Below are 16,445 nucleotides of genomic sequence, written 5' to 3'. Positions count from 1 at the left end.
CTGCACCTCGTAACTGGAGATCAGATGCATGAGTTATGGATAAAGGCTCACATACTATTCATCTCCATCCTTCAAGCTTCACATTCACTCTTCACAGAAGAACTCATGCCCAGGTCTGGCAGGTCAGTTTACTGTCAGGTTGAATGTTCAATTACATGCTGCATGTCAGCAGCAGGGTTACACGTCCATCCTGAACTCTCACTTATCATCTTACCGTGTGAATACAAAGAAACTAGGTCAAGAATCTATTCACTGCCACACAGATCCCTCTGGCCAAATCAATCTAAACATCATAAGTATGAAAAGAAAAGACCAGAGATACAGTAAGTGAATAACTGTGACACTGTGTCGCACATTTGAAATTGTTGCATTGTTTGATATAGTTAATCTATTACAAATTCTTTAAGACAAAACAATTGTTTGATATTTGATATCATATTTCGTGTTTCCTCTGCTGATAAGAAGAGCACAGAAAGATGGTCACCGGCAGCATGTGGTGTGATGGTGACCCCAGCAGGCCTCATGCTAACTCTACCACAGAGACCTTAGGAAACCAGTTTCACCAAAACCTGATTAGTTCATTATATTACTTCAATAATTCATAACACATTTACCCTGAATTTCGCCCACATGTTTTTTAAGCACATGCTATTGTATTGATCTTATTGTGCACAATTTATCAGTGCGTTTCTGTATTTTTTTTATTAGTATTCATTTATATATCTCAGGGCCAGATTTACTAACGTTCACTTGCGCAATCTATCTTTTAGCACTAAAATCTACTGTCAAGGATTTACTAAAGACATGCAGTGAAACATAAGCAATGAAAAGGTGTGGACAGGTTTTTTTTTTTTTTGTTTTTTTTTTTGCAATAGTTAACCTTGTTGCATATTAATTTGTAGGAGTTTCCCTTTCAGATGTCGCATTTATGGCAGGACAGCATTAAAGTAAATCATGCAGTGTTATTTACTAAGCTTTTCTGTATTCTACCATTATTTAATGGCCAAAAAAACATGTCTTAACCTATTTTGCACTCAACATTTGCTCATTTATACAGTAGATCAACCACATAAAGTTACTTGACTGTACTGTGTGTAACGGTATTGCACTTGGGAAGAACAAAGTTTGTAGCATTAATAATAATAATAATAATAATAATAATAATTAATAATGTTTAATTAATTAATAATTAATTAATGCCACCAACTTTGGTCTTCCCCAGGCCAATCCCCTTACACACAATACTGTCAAATATAGACATGTTTGTCCACTGCATGTCGTCTCGGTGGCTTCTGAAGTTGATCTCAGTCTGATCTTGAGTCTGGGTGGTCTCTCCGAGCTCGTCTGCAGTGTTCACTTCTACTCCTGAGGGAGTCTGAGACGAGGCTAACTGGAGATGTGCTGGCTCTCCACACTGTGGCTGGAGTGCAGATGCACTGATCCGAAGGTTTTTCCTGTGGAAAAGGACTGTAGGACGACTGTTAAAGGGTCTTTCATTCAGTGCTGTATGCCAGGCCCTGGCCACCAAACTGTGAGGCCACTATCCTTTATTCTGTGGGCCAGACATACTCCACATGTCATGGCTTTGACTGATAAGCTGCTCTGGCTGCCTGTGATCGACTCTATCGGATTTGACTGCACATCTGTGACTTTAAGTGCATATACTGTAACTCTAAATGAGCATACAACACTCATACTGCTGATGTAACTATCTGAGTGTTTATATCTGCATTTTAATCAGCCAAACTCCTCTTCTGAGAGACATAAAGGCTGTTATTCTAGCGGTCTGTGAACAAAACACAGAAACGGCATCCCTGCGGTGCATTGTGAGACTAGACCTGGACACATCACACTCTCCGCTGTATCTGCTCTGCTAGCGAACTCTGTCTGCATGGATGAGCGGACAAACATTAACTTATGCACTTTTGAAATGTGAGGAGCAGTTTCAGAAACAAATGTTGTTTTTATTATTATTATTATTATTATTATTATTATTATTATTATTATCTAAAACAGTAAGATAAGACATAAATAAAAATGGCTATAAAGTGTTGCCGTCTGTATCTGGGAGGCCTTCTAGCAGAAAAATATAGTGGTTCTAACAGATTTTGATTTGAAAGAGATTATAACATTAAGAAAATATATAAAAAAATAAAAATGACCATGTGATTGCACATGTAAAAGGGAAGACACATGCCTCACATGCACAACTGGGATTTAAACCTGATGAACTAGATTAGCCAAAAATACATTATAACAGATTTCAGTGTACTTCCATTCCATAATCTACCTTCTGGTGTTTTTAATTTTGGCCATAAGATCCCACCCCGATGCATAATCACTCTCCAAAGCCACTCAAGGATATCATTTAAGTGTAAACCTCGGCTTCTTGGAGCTTATTACTTTGGAAAACATTTAGACCACTTAACTTGATGACAGCAATCAGGATGTGAAGAGACTTTCAAACAAGACAACAAGTCTCTTTGGGTAAAAGCGTCTGCTAAATTATTAAATGTAAATGTAAATGATTAAATGTAAATTTTCCAGCACATACAGATATATAAATATTGGACAGTTCCAATAATCATGAAATAAAATGTATAAAGATAATGGATATTCCATGTATGCATTAATTAGCTAAATTTTTGTTTTATATTAAAGGCATCTTGTTAGTCAGTTTTTTTAATATATTTTTTTTCTTTTTTTTTTTACAGACAACTGATTGGTCCAGTATTAGCGGGACATTTCATCATTATGTTTTAACAAGTTTTTAATTTGGGTTGTATCTTTTCATCTGTAGGCTACTGAATTATAAAGTGGTTTAAAAGTGCAATCAGCTGATGACTGCGGGCTTTACACCACCTTAACTGGAATTTAAAATGTAAGGCAGCAGTTAATGTCAGTTGGTTTACAGGGTATATGTTTGGGCCCTACTCTCAGGGGCCCGGGGCTCTTCCGCACAGGTGTGGGCTGTGATTGGCTGTTACAGCGCACTGAGCGGAGACTCTGAGGACATCTGCATGAGCAATGGCACAGTTATCCTCAACCACACTGCATTAACGCACGGAGAGAAGTTCTCCAGAAACGCACCGTCAGGATGCAGACCATGGATTGGGGATCGCGTTTATTGCGCTTCACTGATGCTGTACGATAGATCTGAAGAGATTCAGTGAGAGCGCGGCGCGTGTTTGGAGACGCTTTACGCGGCAGATTTTGGATAAGAGTCTCGGAGACATGGCTTGCCTGCGCTCTGTGCCATCGAGGAGAATTTATTGCGCATCCATCTGTTCTGTGCTGTTCATTCTGTTTTTCATACTCGGAAGCCAGCAGGTGAGCAAACACGCGCCTGTTTATATTACTGTATATATTCTGTCAATATTGATTTGTATTGCAATGCAATTGATGCATGTTCACTGTCTGTCCACGTAGAGATCTCACAGTGCATCTGCAACCCTTCAGACTGCTCCTCGTGTAAAGCATAAAGCTCTGCTGGACACTCTGCGGTTACCTCACAACACAGGTGAGAGCGTGTTACCTGCCAGACGTGATTGACAGCTGTCAGTCAAAGTTGCATTATATCAGCAGTTGATTGATATTGCATCATTAATTTAGATTTTCCTCCCAAAAACTAAAAGAAAGCAACTCAAAAATATCATTGAAAGAGATTGACTTTATTGCCGTTACACGGTCTATGTGGGATGTGGTCGGCAGGGGGCGCTAGATATCCTAATTACTCTGATGACAAATGCACCTTAAAATACAAACTCGAAACGGTTGTGTTGAGGTGATTAGGCTGTTTAATAATAATAATAATAATAATAATAATAATAATAATAATAATAATAAATGTGTTAATAATAATAAATGTGTTAATAATTATTGTTTCTTGTGGTGACATTTAATACCTGCAGTGTTAGAAAAAGCTGAGACCCATCATCCAAGGTAGCTTTGCAATTCAGGAGAATTTAAATATTGTCATAATAGCACCACAAATGTGTGTTTTTTGTACAAAGCTTATTATAATAATCCAATGGTTTGGTTACAGACTAATTCAAAGCCTTCTCCTAATTCAAAAAGCATGTTTATTTCATGTGAAAATGATGTCCCCAAAAGGAGGTTATGTCACGTGCGCGCGCGCGCACACACACACACACACACACACACACACACAGAGAGACAGAAGGAGGAGGTGTGCAGCATAAAGATTGGCATGCACTGGAACTTAGTGAAGAATAAACAAAGGCAGACACTTGAAGAAGTTCTTTATCAATCAAGCTTTACAAACAGTCTCTATGTGCACTTACTGCCTTTATCCTGTGAAGAGTTTATGCACTGTTTGGCTCGAGCTTAATAGTGTGTGTGTGTGTGTGTGTGTGTGTACTTGTGTGTGTGCTTGAAAGAGAAAGAGAAAATGAGAGTGTGTGTCTCCATATCACAGCGTAGCATTAAGAGTGTGTGTCCTCAGTGTGTATCTCACATCACGGTCAGAGATCATAAATCTGTCCGATCATGTCTGTAAAAGCATTTATAACTTGAGCCACCAGACCACCGCGAGGATGAGAGGAGCATGAGTGTATGTGGAGGTCAGAATCACACAACATCTCCATGGACCTTCCAATAAATCACTTCAACTTGCATTTGTACAGTTACTTATTTTATGCAATAACAACAGTGCATATGGCCTTTTTATTCTGATGTGAATCATTAAATGATAAAGGACTTTTGTAATGTTTAATGTCAGAAATTAGGAGTACCTGACAATGCTCAACCACGTCAACATCATCCACTTAGTGTGAGCTTGACGTATTCTAGTATGGGATTAACATCATTCAACATGAACACAACACATAAGGAAAGTAGAGATGTTGTGTTATTGTGTTATAGTCTTATTCTTACTATTTTCATTTAACATCACATCAGAATTGGAATGAGCTTTATTGCCAGGTATGTTCACACATACGAGGAATTTATTTTCGTGACAGAAGCTCCGCAGTGCAACATAACAGCGACAGAACAAAAAACACAATAAGGAATAAAAAATAAAAAAAAAATACAAATAGGTGGGTAAGGAATGACAATATACAAATTGACAATGTATGGCAGGTATATTACAATGAGCATTTATGTATGTACATGTATATTATGTGCAAAAAAATTAAGTGTAGGCTAAATATGTGTGTTAGATAAATAAGTGTATGTGTATATAAATATAAATAGTGTAGTGTGTTCCACAGTTATTATCAGCTGTTCATAAGATTTGCATATACATACAAAATAAAAAATAAAAATACAAGAGAGTGGTAATATCTGTTGAACAATTGGTAGACAGGGTGTTCATCAAACTAATCTTTAAAGTTTTCTGAAAAAAAAAAACTTTGCTCACACTTTATGTTAGGTAGCCTTATCCATTACACATGATGCAATGTTGTCACTTTGTGCATTTAAAGTACCTGCGTTTTAATTAAAATCTGTAGTTACACTGTTAACTGTACCTCTAACCTTGCCTCAAAAACTAACACTATTACCCTCATAAACCTAACCTTACATTTAGTCCAATATATAACCATATCTCATTTAATTGTATTTGATTGTGGACGATTTCTCTGGATCTTGAATCGTTTGGTTCTTCAAAGCCCAGAGTTGCTAAACTTAAACTTGCATAGGAGAAGGCTTACTTCACGTAAACAGGATTAAATCAGATCTGTTTTAAGTGGAAATCTCTCCCAGCCACTGCTGCTTTATTACAAGAGTACCCTACCGATCCAGGGACAATTATTTCAAATAATAATAATTTGAAAATAATATAAGAATGTTGTGTAGTCTATAATACTATAGACACAGCCAGTTTTACTCATTGAAATATTTATTCATGATAAAATGATCTTAATAATATTATTAATTAATAATAAAATACTTATCATAGACAATCCAGATATTTTAATCAAATCCGCGAAATTAATTAGAAGATGTTTACTAAACAGGGCAAATTAGTGCGAGAGTGCATTTCCAAAACAGCGCCAATGGAAGGGGAAATTTAATAACAACGTGCAGAACAAAGAACACAGACGCAACATCTCATTTACATATCAATCAATGCAATATCCCAAGCTAGCGCAAATTAGTGCAATCGCAAATAACGAAAGAAGAAATGAAGAAGCCACAGTAAGTTGAAAAGAACCAGAGGCCAAAAAATGAAGGTTTGCAAGAAGTTTTGATAGAGTTGGTGTGACTCTTAAGTTCCAACTCCTCATTTATTTCCTGAAGCAAATTAAAAATAACATGGCTTGGCAAAATGTGTTCTTCTGGGATTTAAAATAAATAATTATGTGTAGGAAAAACGCTCTCCCTTCTAGCACTCGCTCTCTGTTCTCTGCAGCAATAACTGCAGCGATTTCAAGTGCAAAGTAGTGTGACATGCTTTATTTGGGCATTAAATAATGGCGCAAATCCAATAATTTGACGAGCACAAACATTAGTAAAACGCATTGCATGATTCATTTGAATACGCTTCTCCTATAACTTTTGTGTCTAAAAGGGAAACTCCTACAAAAGTATATATTTAATAAGAGCAGATGCAAAAATAATCAATTATAAATTAAGCACTAATTCGTCACTGCTCGTCTTTAGTAAAACCTGACAGTACTATTTTAACATCAAAAGACGGTTTGAGCTGGCACAAGCTGTTAGTAAAACTGACCCCTGGAATCTTTCAAATCATCTCAGATTAATTAAGTGAAGTATGATGAACGGACCCCTGAACAGAAAAAAAAAAAAATATTCAACTCCAGTTTTAATGACCTCACTTCCTCCTCTATGTAGAATATGAAATCGTGGCCCCATACGAGGTGGACCATCAAGGGCGTTATGTTTCCCATGCCGTGGCCCAACATCACCACAGGAAACGCTCCACAGAGGGTCAAGATCATGACCTCGCTGTGCACTTCAGGCTGCGTGGATTAGGACAGGACTTCCACCTGGACCTGCAGCCGTCACGTGACCTGATCGCCCCCAGCTTCACCGTACAAACCCTGGGCAGGAGCGGCACCAAGAGCCTGCTGCCTTTTCCTCAAGACCACCTCTGCTTCTACCACGGGGTGCTGAGGTCAGAGGTCAACTCATCCGTGGCCCTGTCGACATGTGCAGGGATGGTGAGTGGATTGATGGGTTATCCTGTTTCACAGCTGATTGTGGTCATTTGGGGAAGGAATCATTTTCAGAGAGTCTTACAGTTATTCTCGAATGCATTTCTTAAAACTATGCCTGAGTCAAAATGCTTAGTTATTTCGTCAATATAACACTGCAGGCTGTTAATATTACCTGCTGTAAACTATGACAACAGTTTGGATGACAGTTACTGTATTGAAATGTAGAAAGCTGCATTTCTTATTTATGCCATATATCCATTTCAAAAGTACAGTACTAATGTACACATTACTGTATGTGGGATATTGATTGAAAAAGACTGGATATGAGTCACAGTTATACTTTTACTAGTGGTCTGAGAACTGTGCACACTGGAGGGAAACGCAATCAGTAACAGGAAACATTCATTATTATTATTATTAACCATGTCAATTGATTATTTCACCACCCTTGTCTGAGAGGAGGAGATATATTGAGAAACATTTTTTATTGGTTTATATCAGTTCCCCTTTCCCCTTCCCTTACCTTCCTTTTGTTTGAGAAATGATCCAACCAAATGGCCCAACATGTTTTTATTTTTTTTTTATTTTTTTTGCTCCAAACTTGTCACTAAGCAGGTTTTAGGCATTGCTCTGTTTTTTTTTTTTTTTTTTTTTTTTTTTTTTTTGTTATAAATCAGAAATGACAAGGAGGCAGCTTCCTGGAATACAAAGTCAATAGGGAGCGTTGGATTGACTCTGCCACAGTTCTCATGACTTTACCCCGACTGGACATAAAGTGTCCAGCCCCATCAACAGAGACCGTCTAAAAGCCCGGCATTAAGATCCCCTTAAACCAGTGACTCAATAGTCCACATAAATTTAGGTGAGTGAAGGTTTTACTTGAGAACAGAGCCCTCTTTTATTAGTCAAATCAACATTTGGAAGATTCATACTCATCCTCAGTGAACCAAACACATATTATACTCACATAGGCATCAATACATGTTGTTTTATTTTTAATCAGTTCATTTTGAAAAGGAGTTTGAGCAAATTGCATCAGCCATTGGTGCCATTATAATGATACATTTAAATTTACATTACATTTACAAGCTTTTATCCAAAGCAACTTACAGTGCATTCAGGCTATACCCTTCTTTTTTTTTTCATCAGTATGTGTGTTCACTGGGAATTGAACCCACAACCTTTTGCACTACTCTACCACTGAGCCACAGGAACACTTCAGCTACAAATCTATAAACAGAGACTAATGGCTAAAAACCCTGTCCAAACCTTGATCCCATGGTTAACACTGGCCCATGTCACAACACTATGTCAATTGGAGATTCACAGTATTAACAGTACGACATCACACCTGGTGTGTTTGAAGTTGGTGTTAAATCTAAGAACAATTATCATTGAGAAAGAAGTCTTAGCAAGTAGTGAACTCATTCTGAAGAGAGATACTCAGAGTTAATCTTGTGGCAGTTAATTTCCAATGGCTTTTAACCTTTATGCAAATGTAAGCCTTTACATGGAGGCAGCTCAAATCTTACTGTCATTGTCAATATGCTGGGTCTACAACTAGCTGAAATATGTGTTGGAAGTGTAATTTTGTAGACTATGACACTGTCCCCCAGCTGGATGTGATTAGCTGTGGTGCAGAGTCATTAGTTAACTCTGTGTCTAGTAAAGTCTGTGTATAAATTCACTTTGAATGGTGAAGCCTGGCTTGGCAGATCACTACTGTAGGTTGGCAGGGCTTTGATGACAGTCAGAGTTTGTCATAAAAGGTCCCAAATGTGAATTTAAAGGTGTGATGAATGGACTATTGAGGCCCCAATGATTTCAAGCTGACGGCTTTATACAAAATGGTACAATAGCTGTCTTTAGTGGTGGCACATGGGATGCCAATTAGGAGGGTCATTGGAAATGGCAGTCTGGGTTGAGACGGATGCCATGCCATGGAAACTCCATGCTAAAAGTCTTTCTGAAGTGATGCCAGTCTGCAAAAACAGGCTAATTGTAAGTGATGTCAGCCATAAGCTGAAGCTACATAAATCTACATTTGGACACCCAACCTCCAACACATCTGACACAACACTGTGAATAACACAGCTTAAGCAAGCAAAACATTAATACTTACTTTGGGGAAGGTTTTAAAAGTTGCTGGTCTTATTGTTAAAGGATCCCACGAATCCTGTAATCATTTACTCTCTAAACATTTCTTTGTCCTGCAGAACACAAAATAAGATATTTAACGTTTCAACTGTCGATAGAATTAAAGTCAATGGGGTCAAAATCTTTCAAGCACTAAAAAACAAATAAAAGTAGCGTAAACATAACCTACAGTATACTTCTCCATTCAGCTACTGTAGGAATGACCACTTTTCATAATCCAATCAGTTTCTGATGAGAAACATCCTTCCTTGCATTCCTATTTTGTTACATTATGGCATTTAAATGGATAGAAAATGCTGTTTCAGGTTAACTTTAAGGACATGAAATCTGAAAGTTGTTTACTTGGACATTAAGACAAGCAGTGCTTTAAGTTGGCCGGTACGCACCGGTACTCAGTACCACCACTTCCAAATATAGCTCTTGAGCGTACCGCCACCTCTCCGTGTGCCCAGAACGTGCTTTTAGTGTACCGGTACGCTCATTTGCACATCTGTTTTAATAGAGGTTTAATCCTTTTGCGCTGCCGCTTTTCAGAGCACCCATCCTAAAAAGATTCCTTCCTAATTTGTCCCACCGAGAGCAGAGACTACTGCTGTGTCCGAAACCGCTCCCTATCCACTATATAGTGCACTATATTGGGTGTCAGCCATTTTGTAGTGCTGTCCGAATTCTGAGTGAACTACTTCATTCCCTACATTTATCCACTACTTTTTTACCCACAATTCATTCTGATTTCGAGTGTACAACCGATGTGCACTCACTGAAGCACTATTTCCCACAAAATGCGGATTAGCGTCGAGCAGGAGTGAGTGAGTTTGAATGAGAGATGAAGTTTACATCTTTATTATTTAGTTTTAACGTTTTTCCTACATTATTTATGTTAAAATATGTTATGTAGGCAATAACTCAGTTTAATATTTGACTAATTTACTGAGGTGGCATCGTTGTTAACTTACAAAAATGATGATAATTTGGTGGATAATTTAAATTTTTTTCGTTAATAACAGGTAGTGTGTTCTTATGTAAAATTATCGGTCGCCTGAGGATGCTCTATAACCATCTTATCTGAGCTCAAAACGCTGCTTGAGCGAGTGTCAAGATACTAAAAGTAATAAATACATAATTGTGAACGTGTTTATGTGTGTTTATTTTTGTTCTCAGTACGTTATCTTAATAGCATTTAATGATTATGAACAAAAAAGCATTACAAAAAAAAATAATAATAATAATAATTATATACCATCAATGAAACCAAAAAGCTGACGCGGAGGTATATATATAACTGCATTATAAAGCAATTTTGAGTATTATTGCTATTAGTATTATTTTCTAAAATTAGGTACATGCAATTTAAAAGTACATATGGCAATGTTTTTGCAACAGCTCCAAGTCTCACGCACAGTGTAGGCTATACGTCACTGTCCGAATCCGTTCACTTATTTATTTGTTCACTCTTTCCTGAGTGAACTCAACTGCCATACACTATATAGGGATTAGTGAATGAGTGAGCGATTTCAGACACAGCATACCCATACATCCTTGAGTTTTACAAGAGAAAAGCGTATGTGTCGCCAGAGAGGGTGTGTGGAACGTGTACACTCGGTAAAAATACAAATACAGTGAACAACACTTAATATGAGAACTAAAAGAACACGGTCAGAATCAGATGACTCACTGGCTCTATGGTTCTGTGGTTATGTTACGTTTTATAATTAATTTTATGTAGGCTACATTTTATAAAAAATAAAAATAAAATTCAGTATCCTTTTGCACATTTTATGTTCAGTAGCTCTTTCTAGCTCAAGCAAATCCACAAACTAATAAAATGATTTATTGTTTTTTATTAGGTTGTCTGTTGACTGATGTATATAAAACCCCTTCAGTTTAATTGTTGTTACCTCAGGGGATGAAGGGAGTCATAAAAAAAAAAATAATAATAATAGAGTACCTGCACCTTTTTTCGGCCACTTAAAGCACTGAAGACAAGGCAGTACAAAACTGGTCTAAACTGAGACTTTGTACTATCTATTTTTGGTACAGGTCCTGTTATATTGAAAGAAAAAAGCCTGCTGCATTGGTTCATCATCTTTAACCAAGTTTCTAATATAATTATGATTTTGCATTCATTATTAGACTTTGGAAACTAAGCCATGCAACCCACAGCAACACTTCAGATCTCTTTTCCAAAATATATACATTATTATCTCTCATAGAAACAATCAATGTTTCACTCTACAGGCTTTAAATGTGGCTTTGATGGACTGACAGAATTAAAGACTAGCATATTTATTTATAATGAACAGAAATGGAGCGTAGCACGATTTGCCCTGTAAAAACAGAGCAGAAAGAGGCGCCGCTGGTGACTAATCGTTGGCAGGAGGTCGTTGTTAATGTGCAAGGAATAAATGCTGTCCTGCTGGAGGTGGTGTTTCTGGGGAGCTTAAGTTGATTTAGCCTTGATATGTACAGTCAGTGTTCATGCAATGCAATGTCCAGGAAAGAGTTAAGACCAAATCTGCCTCTTCATGACAAGAACAGCAACAGTTAGTCACTGAGATGATGTAAGAGGATTTAAAAAACAAAAACAATCGAATCATTGACACCCTCCTCAAATAGTTTCAGCTGGCAAATAAACTGTTATAGCAGCTCTGAGGAGAGCAGAAGTTTGGTTTCAGCTTCTAAAAGCGGCGAGGCAAGTACAAGCCTCTCTCTCATGGAAATAGGAACAGCGTCAGGTGCATCGCACCTTTGATTCCTCCAGGGTCGTGCCTGGATCTGCCCATTTCCCAGCTGTTATTTTCTCCCAGGTAGCGTCTCAGCCTGTATCCTGGCACTTTATGACTGCTGTTTGCACCTTGTAGCTCTCAGTGTGTAATTTCATGAGAGGTATTTAAGGAGGCAGCGCAGACATTTGTTTTTAGTTAAGCTTGTCATGGCCCTGGGAGACTGAGATGCAGATTTGTGGCGGATGATTCTTACGTGTTACTTAAGCAGGAATGCCGTCAGCAGCACCACTCCCGCTTGACAACATGGATTTGCAATGTTTACTTACACTAAACCGTATGCTAAGTGCCATGTGTGTAAGTTGATTTACATTTTCGAGTTTCCTCCTGGCAGAAATGGAAAGGTACAGATTTCCCTGGATAGATCATCAAATTTATGATTTCCTTCAGAATTCTCCCGTTTCCCATTTGGCAGTTGCTTTAGACCAAACTTGATATTTATATTGTGCCTGATATAAATTTGACTGAAATTTGATTTATCCATTGCATCATCCAGCAGTTCCCGAACAGCATAATTCAAGCTCTTACGACAACAGTGAATTTGCTGTCTGTGCCGCAAATCTTTGTCAACCCATGCTCTTTATAGCTCAAGTTAATGTTTGTTGCAGTTGATATTGTATATAGTGTATAGAGAGATCTTGACAAACATGAGCAGTGTTTTGTTAAGACCTCTTCTAAACTCTAGAGTGATATTACTGGGACCTGTTTCTATGAAGATAAATGTGAAAAGAAGAAGGTTTACAAAATTTACTTTTGGGATATGAAATGGAAAGTTCACCCAAAAAATTCATCAAAACATCTTATTTTGTATTGAGTGAGATGAAAAAGATTAATACAGTTTTGGAACAATTTGAGGGTAAGTAAATGATGACAAAATGTTTTGGCTGAATTATCGATTTTAAGAGATCTTGTTTGTAGGGGTGGGCGATATTTCGTTTAGACGATAATATCCAAATTATTGTCTGAATGAAAGGCAAAATTGGGATATCGAATATTTTATAATTTGTACAATCCGACCTCCCAAACATGAAAAGAGCTAAAGAAAGTTAAAGAGAAAACAAATAACGCACACTATAACCTTCTAAACAATTATATGTAGCGATTTTAATAATGTAAGGGTTTGTTCGACTGTATGTTATTTTATTTTTTGTACAAAATCACGATCGTTGCTCAATGTGTAAGCTTTGCTAATTTGCAATACAACTACAGAGTTCCTACCTGTGTATTATGACGTTTCTTAGTTGAAGCAACAATCCAAAACATAAAAAAGAGTAAAGCCAATGTACGATTAAGAAAATAGCTGCTAGAAACGGCAAAATATGCGTTGTTTGCGGAAAACTGAAGTCTGAAGGTAAAACGTTTTTCTTAAATGTATTTGGCGTCCTCGAGTGACGAGCTTCATGAAACATTCATAAAGAAAACACCATATGACAAAAAAAGCGAAAAGTAGAAAACTATTACAAACTCTGTAACAAGTTTTATTTCAAGATCTATGTTGCCAATTCAATCAGTCAAGAAAGATGGGTTTCAAGAAATGTTACAGACTTTAGATCCCAGATATAATCTGCCTTCAAGGAGATATTTCAGTGGAAAAGCTCTACCAAAACCGTTCAAGTCTTGTTGACAAACACTGTCCCATAAATTGCAGAAGGTCACCTATTATGCCACAACCTCTGATCTGTGGTCCAGCACAACCTCAGAGTCGTACTGCAGAGCTGTGTCTGTTATTTATTTTGTTCCTTTTGTCTTTTCTATTTATATTAATATAATGTGCAAATATGTTATATTGTGTTGTGTTATAATGTTTACATTTTGCAAAACACAACTTTTTTTTAAAGAGGTAGTCACATTGTTGTTAGTCTATTACTAATAGAGTACTGTTTGCAAAGCACAAAGTTAATTTATTACGTACATATAGTGTACTGAAAAAGCACTTGTATTAAAATAAATATTTAGTACAGTAACTTTTATTTAAAATTCATTTAAATCAATAATGTCTCATATCTTTATGTACTAGTAATTCTATACAATAGGTCAAAGTCAAAAGACCAACTGGACCTTCTTTGCCAATTTGCACATATTTCTTTAAAGGATTGCAAAATGTTGAATATCGATATTGAGATATTGAAAAAAAAAATATTGAGATATACATTTTTGTCAATATCGCCCACCCCTACTTGTTTGTGATTTTGTTCTGCACTACATAGTGGCATTACATTTTTAAGAAATGTTTTCTTTGTCAGGTGGCAGATCTCTCTAGACAAAGGCTGTAGCCTACACTGTAAAAAATTTTGCCGTTAAATAGCAGTAATTTTCTGGCAGCAGGGGTGCCAGTAAAGTACTGTTAATTTACAGCTCTTAACCATTAATTTACCGTTCTTATTTTTTAACAGTATTTTACCGTAAATTCTACCATGGAAATTAACTCCACTCCCACTGCTTCAAACAGTTCGAGTTTTTAAAACTAGCATTCCTACGATGTTAGTACTATGAACTTATTTCATTTGAGTCCACTGGGAAGGAATATTTCTTAATATAACGATGCAAACACTTAATGTGCAGTAATAAAGTAACTAAATACATGACTTTTACTCAAATCACTGCAGCTCATTGTCAGCTATAGCACACATTTATGTGCTGAAGTACTTAACACAGAGATCATCACTGTATCAGCGACTCCACATTTACTGTGTTTATATAAAGCAGCAGAAAATCTGAATTTGTGGCTCATCATTGACTGAAGCACCGGCTCTACTCTCCAGCACAATGGTGAACAACCAAACTACATTAAACTAAACGATCTCTCTTGTGCAAACAGTTCAGTATTTACTCTCATTATCAGTGTATGACTTTGCCTAATTTTTTTTCTATGTTCACAAATATTTTAGTTAAATTAACTTTTTTTTTTTCATTTGGTAAATCTGACGTTTACATTTTACAGTATATTACTGTTTTTCCTTGACTTAACGGCAACAAACTGTAGAAAAACACTTTTTTTGCTGGCAAACATTTATTTACGGCAAGAAACAGTAGAAAAACAGTTATTTACTGGCAGCAGGGGTGCCAGTAAATAACTGTTTTTCTACAGTTTGTTTCCTGTAAATTAATTACAGTTTATTACTGTTAAATTATGTTTCATGCTGTTTTTTCTTCATCTTAAATCTTTAACCCTTTAAACCCCACAAGAAAATCCTCAGTTTTAAATGAACACTTATAATGTGTGCACACTACAGAGTGTTAGAGTAACACCGAATCAGTGAAGTTAATGAGATAATTCGGTGATTAATTGATGATTGGGCATTAGTGATAAACACCTGCAGAATCACTGAAGCAAAGAGAAACACAAGAACTACAAATTACTTCAACCACAGCCTTAGATGAAATCAACTGAATAAAAGAATACATCAAATCTCTCAAGATCTGATTAAACAACTACTAAAACAGCTTCACCAGATTCACATTACTTACCAGACTGACTTTATTTCTGTCAGATGTCTACAGAAGAACTTATGGAGAGTTAAATAGGTTTAGGTGTTTTTTTCACTACCATGATGGAGATCAGTGTTTACTTTAGTTGGGCTCTTGAACGTGACTTTTCAACAACTAAGGATTTTTTTTTTTTTTTTTTACATGCTGTAACAATGCGCTTTTGGAACCTGTTATAGCAAAACAAAAGAACACAGAAGAAAAAAAATCTGATATTGTTGTTTATAGATTGACAAGAACAAATACTATTATTTCTGATCTAATCCCATGTCTCTTCTCTTATTGATACTACAGCATAAGAAGGAACACTGCTGAGCCATAAGTTATAAAAGACTGTTAAGAAAATTTCACTCATAATAAAAAAAAAAAAAAACCTTTGCTGAAATTTAGACAGAAACATCAAGAATCAGCGTATGAATCACAGCAATGGTGACAATCCACAAAATAAATGAACAGATCAGTTCTGAACATCACAACACATGCTACTAAAACTTAAGACAAATGCAAAATGATAAGCACATAAGAATTCAAGAAAATAAGTGAACAATTCAGGGGCATAATTTATTCATGCCGCAATGCATGCTGGGAGTCATGGATGAGTTTTATCCTGTGCTGGTACCCAGCATGCATTGCATCATAAACCTTTTGATTGTCACCATTGTTGAGATTAATATGCTGATTGTTGATGTCTCTCTTTCAGTGTTGTGAGGACTGCTGCCCAAAATATTTAAAGCTCAAAAATCCATATCCAGATAATCACATTACCGTTCAATCTTATAATTTTGCAGAAACAAACAAAAGAAAAGTGTTATTCACTCACATATTTCAACACCAAATTATTATTTGACTATTATAACAACAAGTCAGTCTAGTA

At 36.5% G+C, this 16,445-nt stretch overlaps 1 protein-coding gene across 1 annotated transcript in view; it reads left to right on the top strand.

Moving 5' to 3' along the window:
• The first annotated feature begins 2,942 nt into the window (after positions 1-2,942).
• LOC113116579 (A disintegrin and metalloproteinase with thrombospondin motifs 16) overlaps positions 2,943-16,445 on the top strand; it is a 108,111-nt gene continuing 94,608 nt past the window's right edge. The window contains exons 1-3 of the mRNA XM_026284820.1: positions 2,943-3,330; positions 3,430-3,520; positions 6,820-7,148. Coding sequence (XP_026140605.1) covers positions 3,235-3,330; positions 3,430-3,520; positions 6,820-7,148 — 516 coding nt within the window. The 5' untranslated portion in view covers positions 2,943-3,234. The remainder of the gene's footprint in view (positions 3,331-3,429; positions 3,521-6,819; positions 7,149-16,445) is intronic.

The sequence above is a fragment of the Carassius auratus genome, chromosome 16 (assembly GCF_003368295.1).
Source record: "Carassius auratus strain Wakin chromosome 16, ASM336829v1, whole genome shotgun sequence".
In the NCBI taxonomy this organism is placed as follows: domain Eukaryota; kingdom Metazoa; phylum Chordata; class Actinopteri; order Cypriniformes; family Cyprinidae; genus Carassius; species Carassius auratus.
This window is presented reverse-complemented; position numbering and strand designations above follow the sequence as displayed.